This window comes from Petaurus breviceps, unplaced genomic scaffold (genome assembly GCF_028583685.1).
Source record: "Petaurus breviceps papuanus isolate PSGF00001 unplaced genomic scaffold, PetGlider_PUasm1.0 90769, whole genome shotgun sequence".
NCBI classification, from domain to species: domain Eukaryota; kingdom Metazoa; phylum Chordata; class Mammalia; order Diprotodontia; family Petauridae; genus Petaurus; species Petaurus breviceps.
In genome coordinates this window covers 12,529,981-12,554,453 of record NW_027187341.1, presented here as the reverse complement: position 1 = coordinate 12,554,453, position 24,473 = coordinate 12,529,981, and the positions used below count along the sequence as shown (strand labels likewise).

At 34.8% G+C, this 24,473-nt stretch overlaps 1 protein-coding gene across 16 annotated transcripts in view; it reads right to left on the bottom strand.

Moving 5' to 3' along the window:
* Positions 1–7,264: 7,264 nt before the first annotated feature.
* The window catches only part of AKAP11 (A-kinase anchoring protein 11), a 114,979-nt gene continuing 97,770 nt past the window's right edge, over positions 7,265–24,473 (bottom strand). For 15 of the 16 annotated variants that reach the window (XM_069068678.1, XM_069068679.1, XM_069068670.1 and 12 more), the window contains 4 exons: positions 22,739–22,822; positions 21,910–21,956; positions 14,975–15,135; positions 7,265–11,135 (listed from right to left, as the gene is read on the bottom strand). In XM_069068678.1, coding sequence (XP_068924779.1) covers positions 10,995–11,135; positions 14,975–15,135; positions 21,910–21,956; positions 22,739–22,822 — 433 coding nt within the window. In that variant the 3' untranslated portion in view covers positions 7,265–10,994. The remainder of the gene's footprint in view (positions 11,136–14,974; positions 15,136–21,909; positions 21,957–22,738; positions 22,823–24,473) is intronic. The other variant, XM_069068682.1, reaches the window with a different exon arrangement.

Sequence of the window (24,473 nt, the reverse complement as noted above, 5' to 3'; positions counted from 1 at the left end):
TCATCTGGAAAATGGGGATAACATATCTATAGTACCTTCTTCTAAGTGTCATGAGGCTCAAATGAGAATGTTTATTAAGTGTTTTTGCAAACTTTAGAACATTCTATGGAAGTCAGCTATTATTATTATTATTATCAGTGTGCATAACTTGTATTAACTTACAAAGGAAGGGAATTTTCTTTGATTCTAGTGAACAAAAACAATGAACCGAGGGGAAAAAAAAGACCCTTCAAGGGTAATAACCCTGAGCTAAAGAGTTTGAAGAACACAATTTCCAAAGCAATATAAGAATGACCAGATTTCTTTAGTTATTCTCCATCATTCCATATACCCCAGGACATGAGGAAGGCTATGTTAATACTGGAACCTGCAGTCTCCTTTTTGTTCCTGAATTGTCTACCAGTTCACTAAGGACCTAGGCGATCTATGTAACAGCTTTTGCCCTTGCTTTTCTCTTCTGTGAAGTAAGAGCTGAAAACTTAACTCTCTACCTACTTTCAAGAGGCGAGGTAATATTTTTGAGGTACTTTAAGGCCCTCAGAACAGAGCTGTTGTAAGAAAGGGAGATGAAAGGCTTCAGAGATCAAAGTCTGATGGTCTTAGTCCCCTTTGGAAGTTCACAGCTTCAATGAGGTAAGTTTTACAGTCTCTGAACTGTGAAGATCTTGGTATTCAATTTGTCATACATTGAGGACTTGATTTGAGAAAAGCAGAGGTGGAGGGAGAAAGGTGATAGAATGGCTTCTTTTTCCCTTCTGTCCCTTCTGCCTGGGGAAAGGGGGGGGGGGAGAGGAGAGGGAGATAGGGATAAAAAGGCAGAGAAGTAATTTCTCATAATCATTTTTAACCAAATTTTATTTTTTTAATTACTAGAACTCCATTTTCTTTCCTTCCCACCTCCATTCCCAATAGAAAAAAAAAAGCAAACTCCTTGTAATAAATATGCATGATTAAGCAAAATAAATCCCTTTGTTGGTTGTGTTCAAAAGATATATGCCTCATTCTGCAGCCTAAATCCATCATCTCTGTCAGGAGGTGGAAAAGAGGTTTTATCATGGGCTTTCTGGAATCATGGATGGTCAGTGCATTGATTAGAGTTCTTAGGACTTTGAAGGTTATTTGCTGTGGTGGTTGTTTCAGTGTTGCTATACAACTTATTTTCCTGGTTTTTGCTTACTTCTTTCATCAGTTTATGTAAGTTTTTAAAATGGTTCATTTTCATAATTATTGAAGCTATGAATTCTTCTTCTGGTTCTACTCCATTCAACATTAGTTCTTACAAATCTTCCCAAGTCTCTTTGAAATCATCTATTTCCTCATTTCTTACTTCACAATATTATTCCATTATATAGGACATTCACATATGACAATTTTTGTTCGGCCATTCACCCAATTAACACTTATTGACACTTATTTGCAGCGTGCAGAGAGTCCTAGTGAGATAAAACCTGATTTCCAACCTCGTAGAGCTTCAGTCTAATGATGGATAGGACATAATAGTAACAAGTTCATTAGAGCACTGATCTCCACAGAAATGTCAGGAGAAAAGGGGTTTTGGCATGATCCCTGACCCCCAAGTGGTGAGTCAGTCAGACTGGGAAGTTTAGTCCCACCACTGCTTCCTGTAGCCAATCATGAACTTATTTCTCACACAACTATACTGTATCAAGAAGAGGCTCAATTCTTCACTGCCCCCTCCCATCTCTAGTCTAGTCTTCCTGAGTGTCATCATCTCAGGTTGGTTATGAGCTGAATATGACCCAGATACTCTGCCCAGCTTCATAGGCAAAATTCCCAGGTCCCATACCTACTCTTCCTTTCTCCCTGATATTATCTCATGGTTTCTTCAGGAATCTTGCAGGTGGTGCTCCCTGTGCTCTAAAGGAATGGCTACCCTGAGTACGAGCTCCTCTCCCCCAGGGGGAATTGAACAGAATAATCTACCATGGATGGATTGCAATATGCATCTAGGACTTATCTCTGGTCCCCTCACACCACCACAAAAAGCAAAACAAAACAAAACATTTTCTTTTGAGCTTCTCTAACAAGGTCACTATCACATGGGGGATGTTATGGAGCCTGGAGTCAGAAAGACCTGAGTTCAAATCCCAGCCTCAAATACCTACTAGCTGTATGACCATGGACAAGTGACTTAACCCTGTTTGCCTCAGTTTCCTCATCTGTAAAATGAACTGGAGAAGGAAATGGCAAACCAGTCCAGTATCTTTGCCAAGAAAACCCCAAATGGAGTCATGGAGAATCGGACACTATTAAGATGACAACACCACTACCACCATCATATTTCAAAAAAAGGGGGGAAGGGTGGGAATCTTTGCATTAGGAATATATAAACAAAGTTCTATGTGAGGTCTGAGGTGAAAAGTTCTTAATAGGAGACTAGGAAAGACCTAAAGGTTTTACCTCAAACACTACGTAAATTTTATCACTGTTGATATGGACTACAAATGAGATATTTGTAAAGTGTTTAGTACAATATTAGGCACACAATAAGCACTTAATAAATGTTTGTCTCCTTTCTTGTCATGTTACTTTGGTATTCATTATAGTCATCATTGCTTACATAATACATTTTTATTGAATTTTTCTGTGACCCAAACCGTGACTTCCCTGGCCTAAGGAACTCCCAATGAGGCAATTTCCTCTACCAATGCATATCAATACATGTTCTACAATCCCTATAGCCTGAGAAAGTTAGCTGGCACTAAAAAACTGAGTAGTTTACAGATCATTACACAATGTTGGAGTTGGACTTGAACCCAATCTCTATAAATTTTTTGATTGCGTACTCCTGATACTATTTTTTAAAATAAGTACAGATTCTTTAACATGTGTTAATTTAGGAATTATACAGAGATGTGCTACTACTATTCATGTAATTAGTAAATACATGGTAAAGCACTTTTTTTGCTTTTTTGGAGGGGGGAATGCAGGGCAATAGGGGTTAAGTGACTTGCCCAAAGTCACACGGTTAGTAAGTGTTAAGTGTCTGAAGCTGGATTTGAACTCAGGTCCTCCTGTCCAGGGCCAGTGCTCTATTCACTGCACCACCTAGCCACCCCAGTAAAGCACATTTTTAAAAAGGCATTTTAAAAGTATGACATGAAAATAGTTGATCCTAGAATCAACAGGAAGGCATTGGTGTTAAATCCAGGAGTGTGACATGATTAGATCTATCTTTTGGACCATCAGTTTGGGAACTGCATTGAAGATGGATTAAAGTAGGGAGAGATTTGATGCCAGGAGACCAGAAAGAAAGCACAAAGTGTGTCTGCTGGGGAAAAGTGGAGGGAAATTTTGTTTGTACGAAACTGCTGTCAGCGCCTGCATCAGTGTTGTTATAAGCCCCCTGACAGCAATGAAGAAGCTATCAGTGGGAGTGGGGAGAGGTGGGAGGTAGGGGTTTAAGCAATAATAGATAAAGAGATAGATCAAATCATATGATTAGCTGTCATTGAAGGGTAGGATTCAACTCATCTTTCTACCACATGAACATTCACAGGGCCTTTGAAGACATCCTGGCTCCTGGGAATACACAGTGTTATGCTACATCTCTGAAGTGAACTTTAATACAAATAATGTATTTTTTAACTTAATGGTATTCCTGAAGATATGCCAAGGCTAGAGTTCATGGAGAGGGACATCACGTGTGAACTTGAGGCATTGATTATGTGTGGCTATGCAGTACTCTATCCATTTCATCAGTCACTCTAAATAACTTTGGTAACAAAAACATCCCTTATAACAAGAATCAAAAGTATACCACATTTATTTACTGCCACAAAAAAGGGACAGAATGTTGACCTATATATATATATATACATATATACACACACACACACACACACACACACACACATATATATATAAAATAGTTGAGAAGTATATTTTAACTTCAGTTGCACATTTCTAAGCATTTTATGTCATTTCAAGTCCCCAAAGGCAGGCATAAAAAAGTATAAATTAGATTCTACTTTCATCTAAAGTCTGAGTAAGGAGCACTGTTTACCTATACCATGCCTTTACTAACATAATTTGAAATTTCCAAATTAATCACAATGCAATCAATTCTCCAGTCTCCTTTTTTTATAGAAATCCCTGGATTTGTGGGAAAACCTGCCTTTATTCAAACATACAAGATCAATCAATACTAAACAATGCAGTAGGAAAATTTACCTACTGGTGCATAATTAATACATTCAGAGTAATTATAGGATTATAGATCCTGTGGAAGGATCCTTAGAGGTCATCTAATCCAGCCTACTCATTTTACAGATGAGGAAACTGAACTGTGGAGATATGATATAATTAAGGCCACAGAGCCAGGATTCAAACTTGTCAATTTTTGATGCCCAGGTCAGCACTCTTTCCCATTGCACCACACTGCCTCCTAGTGGCTAAATTTTGCACTTTAATGTGAGCCTTTTCCCATAGTTCAAAAGTTAACTACTCACTACTTTAATACACTGCTGATTTGTAGCAAGTATTTACTAGGTTTAAGAAATATGGCTCTTAGTTAATTTTTCAAACAAAACTAGGAATTTACTCAGATTCCAAATAGGATATAGCAGATCTAACACTGATCATAAAACAGGATGAATTGAACCATCAAAAAAAAAATCACTAAACATCTAATTTGTCGTGTAACTATACCAAATGTTCTAGAAAGGCAAGTTCATGAACTATAGCATAAAGGGTTATTACCTTGTAGGCATGTTATACATAAGCCAGAAATCTAAAGAGAACCAAAAAGCAGTAACATAGCAATGACCAAAAGGTGAACAACATCTCTGTAGGTAAAAGTCTGTATCTATAGATGAAAGGCTAAGCTACCACATTTTAGAGGTGGGAGGTAAGGGTTAAGTATCTAATAAGCATGATTAGGGAGAATGGAGAACAGCTCCTCCAGGACTAGGTCTACATCTTTATAGCTCAGTATTTAGAGATAATTACTGGGAAGAAACATCTTAAGAAATCCACACACACAGACCTGAGGTCATTACAAGGATATCAATAAGCTAGAAGTCTCTGCCCAAACACAATCTAATCAAATTTATGGCTGAGAAGATCAAGAAAATGGCCAGAAGGCAGAACCAAATCTAAATGTAAAAACAGGGAGGAGGATCAGGGGAATATCTAATATTGGAACTCAAAACTGTACTTAAGTAGTCCAGATAAGAGCTCCAGCTCCAGAGAGGGCCCCCAGGTACCTTTGAATCCCCATCTTTTCTCTGGTTTTGTTTCAATGTACAGGAATGTTTTGCAGCTTTTCCCTTAGCTTTCCCTGCCTACAGCTATTTTACATCTCTTTTCCCACCCACGCCACTTTGGTGTTTCTACATCCAGGTAGGTGTTTCCTGCAGGGAAATACAATAAAGCCAAGAGGTATTTCTGATACATGGAAATGAGCTACCTACTGATCAATAAATAGTGTATGTTGATTAAGAGACAAAATAGGGGCGGCCAGGTGGCTCAGCGAGTAAAGAGCGCTGGCTCCAGTGTTGGGACGACCTGGAGATGGAATCCCGGGCTCAGACACTCAGCACCACACCCAGAAATAACTGGCCTTGTAACCTTGAGCAAGTTACTTAACCCCGATTGCTTAAAAAAAAAAAAAAGCAAAAAAAAAAAGAGACAAAATAAACTTCAATAGAAAAATTGAACCACATACTCCCTGACTCTTTATCCTAAACATCCACCATTTTTTTGTTTTAAAACATTTCCTAGAAATATAGTTAAGTTTCTTTCTTTACCTCTTAAGAGAATCACAATATTGTTACACACAAGTATTCTGTCAGATTTTCTTTTTGCAAAGTTGCTTTCTCAGGTGTTCGGTAAGGCACTGTGATAAAGGATTTAACTCTTTCAGGCTTTGGTAGGAGGAATGTGACAGTCATAGCAATTTATGGAAGTTTTGAAGAAGTTAAAACTACTCTCCAAACTGTCTAACTTGCTAGCAGATTGCAGTTAGTTGGAATATAATCTTTACAACAAATATGAAGACATACAAGTGGTTTGATAAATAAGAACAAAGGCCATTCCTCAAAAGTGGTTTTCAAAAGAATGACAAGTTATTGATAACCATATGAAAGAATGCTCCAAATTACCAATAAGAAAAATTGAAATTAAAAAAACTGAGAGGAAAATGGCAAATGTTAGTAGAAGGATTATGGGAGAACAAGCACTGTATGTGTTGTTGGTGGGGCTTTGAATTGGGTAATTCTGGAAAACAACTTAGAAACATATCCAAATGATACTCAAATTATACATACTGTCTAATCTATGGTTGCTACTATGAGGCATATATCCTCAAAGATGAGGGGGAAAAGACTCACATGAACAAAAATAAGTACAGCTGCTAACAAAGGTATAGAGTCACGCAGTCACTGGGGGAAAAGGCAGATGATTTAGCTGCCTTCAGTTCAACAAATGTTTGAGAGAATCATATTCAAAGTAGATTGGATGTAACTTATGGCATAACTGAATTGAAAAGTGAGCTTCTTCATATCATGATTCTAATTGCTTCTCAAAGCAGCAATAATTATTTCACTCCCACAGAAGTTCAAAGACATGTAGGACCTTAGCATCTCAACTCACATTTGTTGCAAGGTAATAAAGAATATATGACAATAGTCCCTATAAGCAATAAATAAGACCCTGGAGGTTTTTGTGTTTTTCCCTCCAGCCTAAATGTTTCCTAATTCTCCTAAATCTTCAGAAATGTGATGATACTTAGATCAGTGGTACCAAACTCTAATAGAAATGGATGTCTGTAGGCCATATGTTTTCTTAGAAAATCACAAAATTAGCATCACACCCAGAAATAACTGGCCGTGTAACCTTGAGCAAGTTACTTAACCCCAACTGCTTTAAAAAAATCACAAAATAACATTATCTGTATTTCATTATATTTTTATCTAATTTGTTAAATATTTCCCAATTACATTTTTATCTGGTTTGGGCTGCACTTGGGAGTTTTACAGGTAGTATGCAGCAGGCCACAACACAAGTTTGACACCTCTGACTTAGATGATCACAAATTACTTGCCCCTTTCACATTTTTTTAAAGATAGCAAATACATCTAAATACCACTAGTTTCTAGTTAACAGAAAAGTTTATCAATCAGTGAATAACCAAAACCAAGTTCAACAGAATCCTGAAATTAATGGGGAAGCTGGGAGATTAAAGGCTTTTCAAAATTTTGTTCTGTAAGGTAAAATAAAAAGTGTAAATTTATTACAAAAGTATTTTTTGAAACTTTTATTTTAAGCCACTGCAAAAACAAAGACAACTAAGTGCAACTGGAGATCATCATTTGGAAACTGAACATACCATGAAATTACTGAATAGCAAAAAATGCCACTGTTACAAAATACAAGACTGAGTTACATAAAGAGTTACTGTTTTCAGTGTACATATGACTGATTAAACTAAGGTTGTGAATTACTGTACCACTGCACAAATAACAAAAATAGCAAATCCAATTAATATTAAATACTATTCAAACCTAACAATGAACTTGTAGAACTATAACTTCACCTATACAAAAGGAATGTACACAAATGTTATAAAACATGAGAGTAGCTAATACTGCATCTGTCTCTTCAAAACAAGAATACAGTAAATGCTTGAAAAAGTTTCTTGCTGACATTTTTATATTCTTACTTTTTTCACCCAAAAGAAAAAAGCAGCAAAGAAAGAAACCAGAAAAAAATTTTTGCCTTTTAGTACGAATAAATTACCAATATCCACTAATTTGTAACTTCTTGTGCTGGTGACAGGATTTGTAATTTCGGGTGCTCTTCCACACCCAAAGGATGAATAGCTCTTTATTTCCACTATACCTTTTTCTTCCATTCCCTTCCCTTCTCCTCCACAAAAAGACATGGAAAGTTACCTTAGAAAACTGCAAATTTTAAAGTATGATGTATTCATAGGCCGAATTACTGACAACATCAGATCTTGAAGAATAATTTTTGCTGAACCAGCACCCAAAATACACATTGAGGAGATAGTACTTTCTTCCAAAGTTTAATTCCAATTCCTTCAAGGCCACATGAGTAAACTACTCATTGTTATGTTACTGAATGGCACATTTAGTAAGAAATTTAAACTCTTCTCAGCAGCAAAATAAAACTTATTATTTAGGCTAACTAAGCTTTACAGATAATATATTTAAAATTTGCAAGCATTTAAAAAAAAAGATACTACCACATATATCCATAAAACTTTTTCTGACAAAGGGATTTCAAACTTTTCTCCACTCCTTATCAAACCTTGAGATTCTCTCTGTGGTCTGTGAAGGAATCAGTTGTGTAAGACAAAGAATCTTATAAACATACCAAAAATATGACAAATCTCTTTTCGTGAAAGTGACCATCTAAAAGAACCAAATCTTAGCACATACTTTAATCATTCTGAAAATAAAGATGTACTAAGGCATATGTCATTTTATCTTCAGTCTTTTTAGATTTTTATTTCTACATTTCTTACAATGACTTGAGATGGAACTGATTTACCAAATATTCCACACAAAACACAACTTTAAACAGGTCAGAACATGTCATTACATTTCATCAGGATTAAAATCTCCACAAATTGAACATTTCATGAAATTAGGACATCAAGCAGTTTTTGTCATTAAAAAATGTCAATGACAACTGTCCCAAACAGACTTAAAGCATAACCTAAGCAGTCAGAATGAACTGGAAAAATCTCTCTCTCTCTCTCTCACACACACACCTTTAAAAAATTATTTTGAACTATGAGATTGAATATATACTGTTTGAGCCCTATTATTTTCTCTCTACAAATAAACCTAAGTAATGCCTATAATGACATCTACTTAAAAATGACTTCTATATGTCACTGTCCTGATATGAATATGAAATTTCCATTATTTTTTTTTACTCTTAGTAATCACATTTATTAATAACTCTGTACTTCCATAATGGATCTGTGAACTCAGTATTATTCCAAAGAACTGTGAGGACAGCAAGAATATAAGCAGAATCTAATTGGAAAACAAGAATTACTGAGAGATCTACAAAAATCTCTATGCTTAGAAAACAATATGCAAAGCAATTAGCTATATAGCCACTTCAAAATAAAACAAATCCAGAATTCTGGTTTGCTGCTGATTGACTATGCATATTAAATGCAATGACAGATTTTTTAAAAATAGATATGAAAATCTAATATGCAACTAATCCACTTTATGATTAATAAGAGAAAATAATCCTGTTTATAGCAGCCCACTGGTGGTTCATCTCATTGTCTGAAAAAGTAGAAAAAATTCTGCCTAGCATTTCCTGCATTTCTCAGTCCAAATTAAAAAAAAAAAAACCCAACAACTTCAAGATGAAATAACAAAAATGGTCAAGGTTTGGTCTATTCCAGCAGTTTTCCTATATAAAACAATCTCAAAGTTTGCCACAAAATCTCAGAAGATATTCAAATACTTTTTAGCACTTTGCTTAAAAAGAGAGAAAGAAAATTTCACTGAAACAATAATACTATTAATCAATGTAAATGTTCTGAGAAAAGGCCATTCCTTCTATTCTGTGCATATCTGATGCTCAGGAAAAAATGACAACAAAAACAGAAGTGCCCACAATGAGGGATGTGTTAAAGGCCTTCCAGTTATTGGTAAAACTGGAAGCTGAATTAAAAATTTATGTTGTAATATGATGCAGATCTCCTAATCTCTAGCTTGTATCAACTTGCAGTTTACAAAGACAAGTAGTATGAAACATTTTATCCAAAGGATTGGTGAAATACTACATTGTATAAGGTTAAAAATTTTCTTCAAAAGGCCAATACCACACTTTCTGGAATTTGGGAAGGTCTTACCTTTTCTGAAGAAAGCTGATACTAGACTGTAGTATTATTGTAAAATCTGTCAATCAACTGTATGACTGTTTCTCTCTATGAAGAGCATGTCTGCTCTAGCATGTCTTTTAATTTAAATAATCTCTATTTTCAGGACTTACATTATAGGGTAAAATTGGAAATTTAATATGTAAATAATAACAAAGAGAAATCAAAACTCTTCTTATTATGATGTCAGATTTTAAAGCACCTTTATAATGTTCAACAGGGAGTTCTTCCTAAGACACAAGCAAAATAAAATGAAATCTTAGAAATAAGGCAAAAATAATTTGCAAAGCCAAGAGGATGTTTACTTACACACACACGCTCACTCACACACACAAACACACACTTTCACTCCAACATAAATTGGCAATATTGGCAAATAACTTGTTTACATGATCAAAGATTATGAAAGCTATCACTTCTGGTGTTTGTTGCAACTTTAAAATTTTAATGTATCTGCTCTTTAATAAATTATGTTGTTCTGTTTCAAGCAGTTACAGTAGGAAGTTTGATAGTATCTTAACTATGAAAAATAAAACTATGATTTAAAAAGATTGGCCAAATGACAATTTTTTTCCAGAAGAAAAAACTAGCCTCAATCTTATTGATAACTGATGTTAATTTAGTCATTAATACTATTTTTTCCCAAAGGGGTACATATGTTGCAAAATTGTAGCAAGTAAAAGTGTTATAAATCTTATTAGCTGGCTAAATTCTATTAACAGCCACCTCAGTAATAAAAGAGTATTCAATAAATCACAAATGCAATTTTTAGCAGCACTATTGGACACAATGAAATTCCTGCGAGACAAAGTCACCTGAGAGCTTCATCATCAAACTTTCCTTCATATACCAATTTCTTAGTCTGAATATGACAAACACATGGATAGAAGAATAAATGAAGATAATATTCCAATACAGATTACAAAGATATGAACTGGATTATCATACTGTGTATATATCACAAATAACTCAAAAAAGGTTATTTATTCACCTTCAACTACGCTAACAATGTTAATGTTTGTTAGTTATATTTTATCCTGCATACATATCTTTTCACTCAAAAGGAACAATAAAATGTACAGTGGCTGGATTTGTTTTATGCATTTTCCAAGATCCAACAAAACAGAGGTTTGCATCTCTCCATGTCAGAAGCTTTTTCTATCATTTCATAATATTTAAGAACTGCCTGTAAGAGGTCTCCCACTTTCCATTCTTTTTCCCGTACTCTTTTTGAAAGCTAGGAAAAAAAAAAAAGAAAACAGAGTTAACCAAAAATCTGACAGCTTCAAGATGTTCTTAAAACACTATTTTTTATTGCTAAGAGCCCCACTGTGATGCATTACTCAACATCAACTAAGTTTCCTCAAGCTAAACACTTTTCCTTGCTGGTGTCTAGAGGCCTATCTCCAAGAAAAGGCCTAGTGGCTTATATCGTGATACAACTACATAAACCTGGCACTTCAAGAACCTGTGCAAAGGCTTCAGATGACAGGAAATTCTCAACCTAAAGAATTTTGTCACACTCTTAATTAAGGATAAGAAATCATAATAAAAGATGCCAAATCTTAAAAAAGGGATGGGGATTTTCCTTTCACAACACATTGTGAGTTTCAGAGAGAATATACCTGAGGTTCAACTGAAATACGGTTTTTCAACTTAGGAAATTTTCATGGTTATGTAAAACATGACTAAGTTTAAAATAATAAAAACTTCAATTCCACACTGAGCTCATTCTACTAGAGGAAGTTAAAATTTTCTGAGTCATGGTTTTTTGGAAGCTGAGCATCGAACCGGAGTGCTTCTAGGCTACCACTCTATTTTAACAAGTGTAACTTCAGGTCAGGTAACTTAGTCAGACTGGTAAAAGAGGGATATTGTATATTGCAGTCTTTCTTAGTTACTGTAGGGCAGCTCCTTCAAAGTACTACCTACCTACTAGGACGATTATTCATCCTCTCTACTACAAGAAAAAAGGAAAAAAATAAGGAAACAAGCTTTTATGGGAGATCGCCTATGAGCCTGGCACTGTGCTGAACACTTTACAAGTATTACCTCATCTGATTCTAACAATTCTATGAGGTAGGAGCTATTATTATCGACATTCAAAAGCTGAGGAAACTGGTAGACAGTTCAGTGACTTGCCCAGAGTCACCCAGCTAGTTAAATATCTGAACTTGGATGTGAACACAGGTCTTCCTGATGCCAGGCTAAGAACTCTATTCATGGCACCATCTAGCTTCCCCTAGGCAGCCCATCTCTTTCCCATTTTTTTTCTACATGACCCTAACACTCCTATTCACAAACCTAAATCAAAAATTGAAAAATAAAAAATACTTTTTTAACTACAGACAATATTTACTTTTAAAAGATATTATGTTGGTAATTCCATATTTAATCACAAATTTGTTTTATCAATCACTGTTTTTAACTCTCTGTGGGCAATTCTCCTACCTCTTTTTAATTCATAATTTATACAATGCCTTCCCACAGCCACAAGTATATTGTAAATACTGAATATATTTTTGTCCCTCCCATTTTTCTTCCCTGATGATTATCAAAACATACAAAAATGTAATATAACTACGATGTTAAATACCCTACTATTAAAATAAATACTATTAACCAGAAAGAAATGTAAGAAACTGACAAGCAAAGAAACTGAAGACTATGTTACATGCATTAACCCATGAATCCCACCATTTTCCCCCATTGAATGTTTCAAGGAAATTCTATACCAGAACTCAGTATTATTGCTATAGTTTTGGGTTTTTTTCATTTATACTTATATATTTAATTTCACTTATACTAAAAATGCTGATAGGAAACTGACTTAACACTGGCTGGGGCAAAGCAAATAAAAAATCACCACTCTTGAAAATTAACATGCAAATTATGTGAAAGTTGCTTAGCCCTGAAAGTTTGGTCTTGATGGATTTTTACTAATCCAATATTCAATCCGTTTAAGTTAACTTGGAATTGTATCAAAAACTAATGAAAGAAAGACAATTATTAACCATTGAGCCATCTTAGAAGTTTATACAACATGCCCTAAAACAAAGCAGGTATGATACTTAAAACAGTTTTGAAGCAAGTTATATCTTCCCCATTTTTCCTGAGTTCTTCTTGCAAGAAAATCTGTAATTTTATAACTAATTTTAATTACTTCTTTCCCCTAATAGGACTTGGACTATTTACATATATTCATTAAAACATTTCATTTCCATAATCAGAGTTCAGATTTTTTCTATACTTAGCTAATATGGTACTTTAGGTTAAAAAAGCACTATCATAAAGACTACCTCATCTGAACCACAATTACTCTATGAGATAGATAATATAAGTACCATTATCCCCATTTTACAGATGAGAAAACTGAAGCCACACAATTAGCAGAGCAGATCACATCATCTTCCCCTAACTTCTAGTGTTAAATTCAATATTCTTTTCATTATGCAAATCCTGAATTTATTTTATAGAGATGTGTAAAATACATCTCTATAAAACATGTAGAATATAGTCTATTATTAGACAAGTTTATTTAATAAAATCTGACTATTCCTATTCAGGTTTTAGAGATGAAACATGCTTTTGGACATGGTAAGTGCTTAATAAATGACTACTAAATTAATGAATTCAAAGTAGCTGAAAAGTATCTGCTCAGCTTACGAGTTAGGATGGAAATTTTTCACACTGAAAAATTTTAAGATATATTATTAGGCCCTTTTGCTTGCATATCTAGCTATCTATATCAGCTTTTCCTTAGCTCCCAGCTTTGTCATTATCAACAGAAATGGAAAAATTAAACCGCTAGTAAGTTAGACCATTTGGATGGGAGGAGGGGGTATAGGAAAAAGAAGCTAAAAATTATGTGTGTCTGTGTGTGGTGGCACATTCACGAGAAGTCACACAAAAGTGTGGTGGCACATGTACCTACTATCGCCAATGGATACAAGGAAGGCAAAAGTCCTAGTTCTTAAAAAATTAAGCATTCTCAAAACACATACACACTTAAAGAACTTTATACTTACTTGCTCTTCCATAAGCATGTCTATAATGTTCTTTAAATTGCTAAATTAATTACAACTTAACTGCAATAAAAACAACTTACTGCCAAGCTATGATCATAAACTAAACTCCTTTTCAACTAAACAACTTAACAGTAGAATAAATTAGCCCTGAATTATTTGTGGAAAAATAACACATACAAAACAGAAGTATTTTTAAAAGATAGAAATGACAACCAAGAATGCAAAGTCTATACTATGAAAACATGCCTCAATATTACAGCAAGTTGATGAAATTAGACCATTAAGATTGTACTATCATATGGCACACCAGTAAGGCAATGAATATACCATAATATTTAAAATTCTAATACTAAGGAGATAAACTATAAAGCTAACGGCTTCAACTTGAGCTCATTTGATAGGCCCAAGTCTTGACATCTACAAGATTAATTCATCACTGATTCAAAAGCTAATGATATTCTTTTTTTTTTTTATTAAGCAATCGAGGTTAAGTAACTTGCTCAAGGTTACACGGCCAGTTATTTCTGGGTGTGGTGCTGAGTATCTGAGCCCGGATTTGATCCCCAGGACACTGGAGCCGGTGCTCTTACTTGCTGAGCCACCTGGCCGCCCCTAAGCAATTGGGGTTAAGTAACTTGCTCAAGATTATATGGCCAGGTGTTTCTGGATGGGTGCTAAGTGTCTGAGCCCGGATTTGATCCCCAGGTCAGTCTGACACTGGAGCCGGTGCTCTTACTCGCTGTGTTACCTGGCCGCCCTGTGATATTCTTGATAAATAAAATTCAAAAGCAGACTATGTTTCTTCACTAACAGGAGACCTGAGGATTTTGTTTAGAATATACCCACCAAAAATATAAAATAAGACTAAGAGGGTAAATTATTATAGTTCTGAAACAGAAAACTACAGTTAACTTAAGCTCCTTGATTCCTGTTTCATGGTGAACCTATTGGAGATATGGAGCCATGGACACCTTTACCAAAACATGACAATAGAGGATCGATGGATGGGTGATACTGACAAGGTCTGCAGTCTTTTAACAGTACTCACCAGCATGAATTCTTTCTTTGCAGAGTCATGGAAATAAAGTTGTTCCACCTCTGCTTCAGAGGCAGCCAGCCACTGGAGGGCAAGCCTCAGCTGAGAATCCACAACACATGAGGCCATATCAATATTCACTATTAATAGTTTCTTCCCAACTTTCTCCAAACCTAATATTTAAGACACAAAACAATCTGAAGATGAAACACATCAACCAAAATAAAATTGCTATATTTTCCAAATATTAATAAATAGGTTCCGTTTCTTATGACTAAAAAAAGATGATGGGAATCCATTTTTTAACCATGCCACCAAAAGTGCAAATTTCACAAATTATAACATTTCTTTTAAGCTAGTAGAAAGGATAACTCCATTATACATTCTTCTGCTACACATTTATGGTTAAACATAATACTATTTATAGCTAAATATATACTTTTGAAGTTTAAACAGATTGTCTAAATAGTGCTATGAATAACATAATCAATGTCTAAATGTTAGAACTGTAAGTCATACAAGTCAAAGAAAAAGAAAAGTCACCAAAAGTCTTAAAAGTAAATTTCTATTTATAAAATGAATCTGAAATACATACATACACACACATATACACAATATATACATAAAAATGTGAATTCAAAGAAACTACATATTCAGATTTCTTTTCTAAAAAAGTAGGGAATATATATTGCACAGGAGGAACTAGACCCTGTTAATTAAAAAAATTTTTGTTTCAAGTGGACTTATACCATATTAAAATAAGCTTTACTTTCACGCTAAACTGATGAGATGGGAGCTCGTTCCCCCAATCACCTCCAATACCTGTAAAAAAATAACTCTAAACAAATTTTAAACCTACAGAACCCACAAGATGACAGAGTGAAACACATCTCCAACTGAAGACAGCCCACCAGACGGGGAGCGGAGTGCAGTCCCTCGTGGACCACACCAGCACAGACCAGGCCAGAGCAGACCTCAGTGGACTGAATCACTGGCATCTGTGGTGGTTTCCAGACTTCTCAACCCACAAACACCAAAGACAAAGTAAAAGGTCAGTGGGGAAACTCTGTTGGACCTGGGTGAGAGAAGAGAATGGCCCCAATCCAGCCTCAGCCCCCAGGGTGGCAGAGGTGGCTACCGCAACAGTGACATCAGCAGCAGGAGCAACAGCAGCAAATTGCTTCTGGAATTTGGTGGGTGTACCAAGCGGCTGATGAGAGAGCAATCACAGGAATCTCTTTGCTAGCACGAAAGCAGGATTCTCTTGCTTTGCTCTGCTTGGATCTGAGTAGCAATCTTGGGTAGCAGTCGTGGGGTGAGGAGGTACACTGGCATGGCAGAGCTTGTGACAGCCATGGAGAGGGAGTCCTCTTCACAGTTCTGAGGCAAGTGCCTAGAAGTAGCTCTGACAACAGCTGTGCAAAACACCAGGAATTTGGGACACAGTACTCTCCACTCTGGAAGCAGAGTTCTACCTTGTGAAAGAGCTCAAAAATCAAGTAATTGGCTGGGAAAATGAGCAAACAGAGGAAAAGAAATAAGTCTACAAAATCTTTCTTTGGTGACAAAGAAGATCAAAACATAGAACCTGAAGATCTTGCATCAAAAGCCTCCAAGAAAAATGTAAATTGGTTGCAGGCCTTGGAGGAGCTCACAAAGGATTTTTAAAATCAAGTAAGAGAAGTAGAGGAAAAACTGGGAAGATAAATAAGAGTGATGCAAGAAAATTTTGAAATAAAAAAAAGAGTCAACAGCCTGCTAAAGGAGACTCAAAAAAAATACTGAAGAAAATAACACCTTAAAAAATAGACTAACCCAAATGGAAAAGGAAGTCCAAAAAGTCAATGAGGAGAAGAATGTCTTTAAAAAAAGGATTGGCCAAATGGAAAAGGAAGTTCAAAAGCTCACTGAAGAAAATAATTCCTTCAAAATTAGAATGGAGCAAATGGAAACTAATGACTTTATGAGATATCAAGTTATTATAAAATAGATCTGGAAGAATTAAAAAATAGAAGACAATATAAAATATCTCATCAGAAAAACAACAGATCTGCAAAATAATTTTAAAATTATTGGACTACCTGAAAATCATGATCAAAAAAAGAGCCTAGACATCATCTTTCAAGAAATTATCAAGGAAAACTGCCCTCATATTCTAGAACCAGAGGGTAAAACAGAAATTGAAAGAATATGCCAATCATCTCTTTAAAAAGATCTTCAAAAGAAAACTCTTAGGAGGATTATAGCCATATTCCAGAGTACCCAGGTCAAAGAGAAAATGTTACAAGCATTCAGGAAGAAACAATTTGAGTTTTGTGGACACACAATCAAGATAACACAAGACCTAGCACCTTCTACATTAAGGGATCAAAGGGTTTGGAATATGATATTCTGGATGTCACAGGAGCTAGAATTAAAATCAAGAGTCACCTTCCTAGCAAAACTGAGTATAATACTTCAGGGGAAAATATGGTCATTCAATGAAATAGAAGACTTTCTAGCATTCTTGATGAAAAAACCAGAGCTGAACAAATTTGACTTTCAAATACAAGAATCAAGAGAAGCATGAGAAGGTAAACAGGAAAGAGAAATAATAAGGAACTTATTAAAGCTGAACTGTTTATTCCTATATGGAAAGATGACATTTGTAACTCATGAGACATTTCTCAGTATTAGGATAGTTGAAGGGAATAAATATACATCCATCCATATATATACACAAACACATACATAAATATGTATGTATGTGTATATGTGTATACATAGAGGGCACAGGGTGAGCTGAATATGAAGGAATAACATCTAAAAAATAAAATTAAGAGGCGAGAGAGGAATATATTGGGAGGAGAAAGGGACAGATAGAATAGGGAAAATTATCTCACATAAAAGAGGTAAGAGAAAGCTGTTACAATGGAGGGGAAGAATAGGGAGCTGAAAGGGAATGAGTCAACCTTACTCTCATTGGATTTGGCTTAAGAAGGGAATAATATACACACTGAATTGGATATCTTACCATACAGGAAAGTAGGGAGGAAGGGGATAAGAGGGGCGGATGATAGAAGGGAGGTCATATTGGGTGAGAGGGTAATCAGAAGCAAACACTTTTGAAAAGGGACAGGGTCAAAGGAGAAAACAGAATAAATAGGGGAGCAGGATAGGATGGAGGGAAATATACTCAGTCTTTCACAATATGACTACTATGGAAACGTTTTGCATAGCTACACATGTATAACTTAAATTGAATTGCTTGTCTTCTCAATGGGGGTGAGGAGGGGAAAAGGGAGAGAATCTGAAACTCAGTTTTAAAAACAAACGTTAAAAAATTATTTTTACATGCAACAGGGAAATAAGATATACAGGTAATGGTATAGAAATCCATCTCGCCCTACAAGAAAGTAAGGGAGGGGGCGGAGATAGGGGAGGATATAAGAGAGAGCAGACTGAGGAAAGGCGTAATCAGTATGCTTGCCATACTGGGGTGGGCAGTAGGGGAGAAATGGGGGAAAAAAATCTGGAACTCAAAATCTTGTGGAAATTAATGGTAAGAACTAAAAATATATTTTTAAAAGATTTCTGAAGGAAAAAAAATTGCTGAAATGAATGCACAGAGGAATTATTTACATAAGTGGTAATTAGTTATATTTTGGGGGGGGTAAAGAAAATTCCTAGGAAATTAACATTCTGGAATAAAAACAGAGCAACATCTTATTAACTGGAAATGCATGAACCAGAAAATACAGATTTTTAAATTAAATGGGTAAGAATTAAGTTCAAGCTCTGCCAAGTAACGAGTTCTGTGACCTTGGAAAAGTCTCATATGTAAAATGATGAGGTTTGGGGCTAGTTTGCTTTCAGCTCTAAATAGTATGTTAAATACATAGTGATACACACATACACACAGATGCACATGCAGGCACTCACACACATTACAAATGCACAGTCAGAATTTTAGTATCCGATGGAACACCTCAAAGATTATCTAGTCCTAATTTTGCAAATGAGGAAAATGAAACTGGTGGATTATGATTTGCCTAAAATTACACCAAGAGGAGCGGCTTAGTGGTACAGTAAATAGAGCACCAGCCCTGGAGTCAGGAGGACCTGAGTTCAAATCCAGCCTCAGACACTTGATACACTTACTAGCTGTGTGATCTTGGGCAAGTCACATAACCTCAACTGCCCTGCCCTCCCCTCTCTAAAAAAGAAAAAAATAAAATAAAATAAAATTACACTAAGAGAGTAGTACTTGCCGAGGGAGTAATAACCTAAATTTAGTACTCCAATATCAACAACTTTATGAGTAGGCAGAGCCAGAAATAGAACTCAATGTTTCTTGGTCCCCAATCTTAGTTTTTTCCCATTAAATCAGAATAAAGATCAAAAAAGACATACAAACAAAGATATACAACTGGAAAGCACAACTAGTATAAGGTAATAAGGGTCTTGTCTAGATGACAGACGGTCTGTCTTGATTATAGCTGTTACAAAGCAGGGGGAAGAAATATAAAAACCACTATTGCATTTATAAGACTTATTGCATAATAAAACCATAATTAGCTAGAATACAATCAAAATACTCAATTAATTGGAAATTTTGTTAGACTATATGTAAAAAGAAACAACCCTCCCTCACCATATACACACAGACACAAGCTACTTTCAAAGATTTAAGAAAAAAAAAACCATGATATGTCTTGGCTCAGAAAGAATATACTCACCCCAAACTAAGTATTTCTATATCTATACTATTATACTATCAAAACTGATATTTACAATGACCACAGAGACACACACTAAAAAGGTCATCAAAGAAAATCAATTAAGTTTACTGCATTATAATCTAAAATAGATGCATAAATTTTTAAATATTTTCAACAACGATTAAACCAGAAAAGTTTTCTGATTAATCCTCAACCCCAAATTTCAACAAATCAAGATACCCAATTCTCCAGAAGATTAAACAAATGTTGATATATTGATATAAGTTTCTATATGCACTAGGCACACAGAAGGCATTAGAGTAGGACTCTGTGAAGGAGTAAAAACTCCCATTTGTATAGCATTTCCTTCTCCACTTAGGTAGTACAACTCTTATTGCCCCTGTTTTCAACAAGGAAAACGGGTTCAAAGAGTTTATGTGAGTCTAACTCCAGCTACTCCTCTGAATACAGGACTCTTTACCTAAGTCTAGAACTTCCCATAATTGTTTCTGTTTCTGCCACTGTTGATCTTTACCCAAATGTTTGACAATATGCTTCCCTTTGGGTCCCAAGATTTCCTCATAATAGGGTATCTTTCTTAGTATACAATCCAACTTAGTGCCATATCAATACCACAACTGGTGGCCACTTTTCATCCTGTTCCTTTTCAACAATAACTAACCTATCAAGTCATATTCTATTACTAAATTTATAAGTTATAAGGTTTTTTAGGCATGAAGTCTCACCTTTTAAGGTCTATTTTGACTTCCTGTATTAAGATATCCAGTTAACTTTGTTTGTTAGCCATACTTTGTGCATACAGGTATAAACATGTAATGGTAATGGGAATTTGAAGATTTTCCCTGACCCTTAATAGGCCTAAGGGAATTAGGAGATCTTTCCTGCTTTGAAGATCTTCCCTGTCCCTTAATAGGCCAAATGTAATCACATAGAGCCTGTGGTGGGATGAGTTTGCTGACGGGGTGGAGTAGAGCCCAGAAGAAAGTAGGAGTCAGAACACTTAGTTTGGAGGAAGGAGAGGACACAGGCAAGGAGAGAGCTAGGTATGGTATTGCCCCTTGCTGTGTTATGATGAATTAACTTCTTTGTTGCTATGATGTATTTGGTTTTCTGGTATTGGGATTTGGTTTGCTGGCATCTGAATAAATGTTTAACTTCTATCTTCTCTATGACTGTTATATTTTTGCAATTCAGAACTATGCCAGAACATTCATAGTTGCTGTCACTGCTGTGGATATCGTGTAAGGGATACAAAGCACTAGAGGTCTAGAGTTTTTATTGTTGGCTTTTACTGGATTTTGTTTCATGCAAATTTCTGAGTGTATCTTTCTATTCTTCTTTCTACACAGTAGAGATTCTCTAAGGTAGCTAACCCTTTTGATTAAATCTGCAAGACTCCAAGCAAAAAGATTTTCACCAGCCCTTATTAGGCATATATTCTATCCAGACTAGTAGTTTGTCATTCTTATATCACTACAGAATTGAAAAATATACATACTAACATGAAAATGTAATGTAACTCTTCAAAGTTATATCCCAAGACTACTTCAAAAATGACTCTTTTACCTGAAAAGATTACTGACTCCAAAAAGCAGCATCAAGTATCCATACCACATGGGTTATGTTAGTAAAATAAATATTCAACTACTACCTAAAATAATGTGAGTGTGGAGGGATTAAGTTAGGCAAACATTTTTGCTATCATTTATAAGCATTATAAGCATTTGAGTTGGAAACTAAAGCCACTTTACCATATTTTTATCTTCTGGTTGAGAATAAATGACCATGCTAACTTTATGCCATAATTAAAATAAAATACTATGCCTCTGTGGTAGCTTTTTGGAATTTGGGAGATATTTTCATACTTTGAACAAAATATCACGTGAACTGTAATTACACATAGAGAAAATCAAATGAATCTCTAATAATTATTTTAGGGCATATATTAACATGAATTTAATTACTTTAGCAAGTACTTGGCCTACTTCACAGAGAATTTAAAATTACATAAGTAATATTCAATCAAGACTATTTAGGGATTTTTTATAAGATTTACACAAACAACCTTGATAGTGTGTTGTCATACAGACATATGACATTTATCATACAGAAGAATGCATGAACACAAAAAAAATCTTAAGAAATGTGAGAATAATGGATGTGAAAATATTCTATAAAATATTAAGTGCCATATAATGCCAGATATTTTTAGTTGAGATTCATTACCTTCTATAGCAAGTTTATGTTCTTCATCTTTATCATCAGTTCCATCACTGTATTTTGAAATAAAAAGGCAAATATTAATAAAATTTTAACCAACATACAAAGCCAGCTCTAAAACACAATAATCACATATGTGAAAATGGTAACACATACAATGTTTAAAAAAGAATCAAGAAACAATTAAAAGGAAGCTTTGCTTCTCACACCATTTCATGTTATAAACTGATTTGCCAATGGGTTCCAAAGGATAGGTAATCAGTGACCCAGAAATCCTACCTTAAGGTAACAAATATCCAAGTAATTTTAGACATAGAATTCAAATGTAAAAATAGTCTACAATATTTGTCTTAGATATAGCTCTTAGAAGACAAGGCTTGAGTTTTACTCAGTGACTTTATGTCATGCCATGAAGATTTAGTTAGGCATTCAATACTTATTTAACATTGATATTTCTCTTTAGAGTACAAAAAAGTTCATTTTTCTCAAACTTGAGATCATCCATACCAAATAAAACCTGCATGAACTGAAGACAAAGAGAGAAAACAGAAATTCTGTAGGAAGCAAGCTCTTCTTCAGGAAATAATAACTGGTAGATTAAAAAAGAGCAAGCAGAACATGCAAAAAAAGATAACTTACTTTATAATTAGATGTCATTCATACTTGACATAGCCATATCTCACCAAATATAAGTTCATTAGGCAAAATCATGCCAAGATTAGGAGAAAAGTATGTTGATATTCATGTGCATGGGTAACACACATTCATTTATAATTATATTTTCATGCATTAGTGAAGAAAAACTCATCTGTTTAAATTTCTGGACTAGACCAACCTGTCTGATGTTGGAAAGGATAAATTCTCCTCATACATATCTCCTTCTAAACCAAGACTGCTCCAGCTACTGCTGTTACCATTACTGCCAGAGAAGAAAAAAACAGAGCTGAACTAGAAAATGAACAGTTGCTCTAAATAGATCTTGCTTTTCCTTCAGAGCTGTTTCTGTCCTTACTATAGAGAGGCAGAGGCAGCTGGGTGGCACAGTGAATAGAGCACTGGGTCTGGATTCACCAAGACCTGAAATCAAATCCTGCATCAGATTGTGTGACCCTGAAGTCATTTAGCCTCTATTTGCCATAGTTTCCTCAACTGAAAGATAAGGATAATAATAGCACCTACCTCATAGAGTTGTTGTGAAGATCAAACAAGATAATATTTGTAAAGCACTTAGCAAAGTGCCTATAGGCTCTATATAAAAGGCTTACTCCTTTCCCCACCCCAACCCCCCAATGATGTTCTGCCACTGTCAAAATTGCCTGAAGCACCAAGCAGAGAAGTAATTAGGGATGGCTGGTGTTCAAAAAGTAATGTGCAAAGACACTGATCTGGGGTGGTTTTTCTCCCCATTATTTGACTGTTCTCCAGTGAACACAAATGATACATTATGCAACATCTAATGAAGGAATTTTAAGGAACAGGTTCCATCCCCAGCGAACAAATAAGCTTCAGACAAATTTTTAATCAAACCATCTTCAACGTGAGGCTGGTTTAGAAAAGGGAAAAAAGCTACTAAAATAGAGTTTAGAATAAGACTACCTTCTGATATATTGCATTGTTTGTTTTTAATGCTATCTAGGTAAAAATACTGTAATTACATAAGCAACCTTCAATACCTATTTTACATATAAATTAAGTGGTAAATGAAGACAACAGCATTTCCAGAGTAGAAGTCTGACAAAAATGAAATCACAAATGAATGGAGCCCATCTAATAAACAATTACTGCAGTTTTGGGGTTGGCTAGTCTTTAATATGAAACAGATAATTCGTTACATCTACATGCCTGCTACCTAATTAAAAGGGAAAAAAAATAGAGTAGCCATTTCTAAACAGGAAAATAATTATGTTCTAAAACTACAGCAAAGCAACTACAAAGAAAATGGCAACTGCACTTAGAAATAAAATTAGATGCAATTCCTTGCAGAAACTTTCAACATGCAATTTTAAAATTTGAGTAAAGTAATAATAAATCTGTTAGCTTGCAATAAGCAGTTATAAAACATTTTTCAAACTAAACAAGATTGCAGATATCTCTTGTAATTACAAAAATATTCACAAATACGCTTTGTTTCTAAAAACATGAACAGCTTAACATATCACATATGTTAAATAATAAAGCTGCACAATTAATTCTATAATCTGTAATCATTCTAAGTCTTTCAAGCAAGTTTTCTTATAATTTTTAAGCTATTCTATTAACTAGTTTGTTAGCTGTTACTATAAGGAAGTTTATGCTAATAATAATTGTAAATAAAAATGTTGTTCATTGCAGAGTACATGGGAATATACTGCATGCTAGTCTTTTTTCAGTCAAGCCTAAAATTTCAAAGTTTCTTGAAATTGTGCCACACAATGAACTAACACTAACTTTATACTTAATTAAAACTCTCATACATTTTTCATGCTGGGTTTTCCCCATTATGTACTTGTGGCACTGTTATTTTTTTAACCTAATCTTTTTTTTAATCTTTCCAATTTATTTGTTTCCATGCTAGATCTGTATCATTCAAA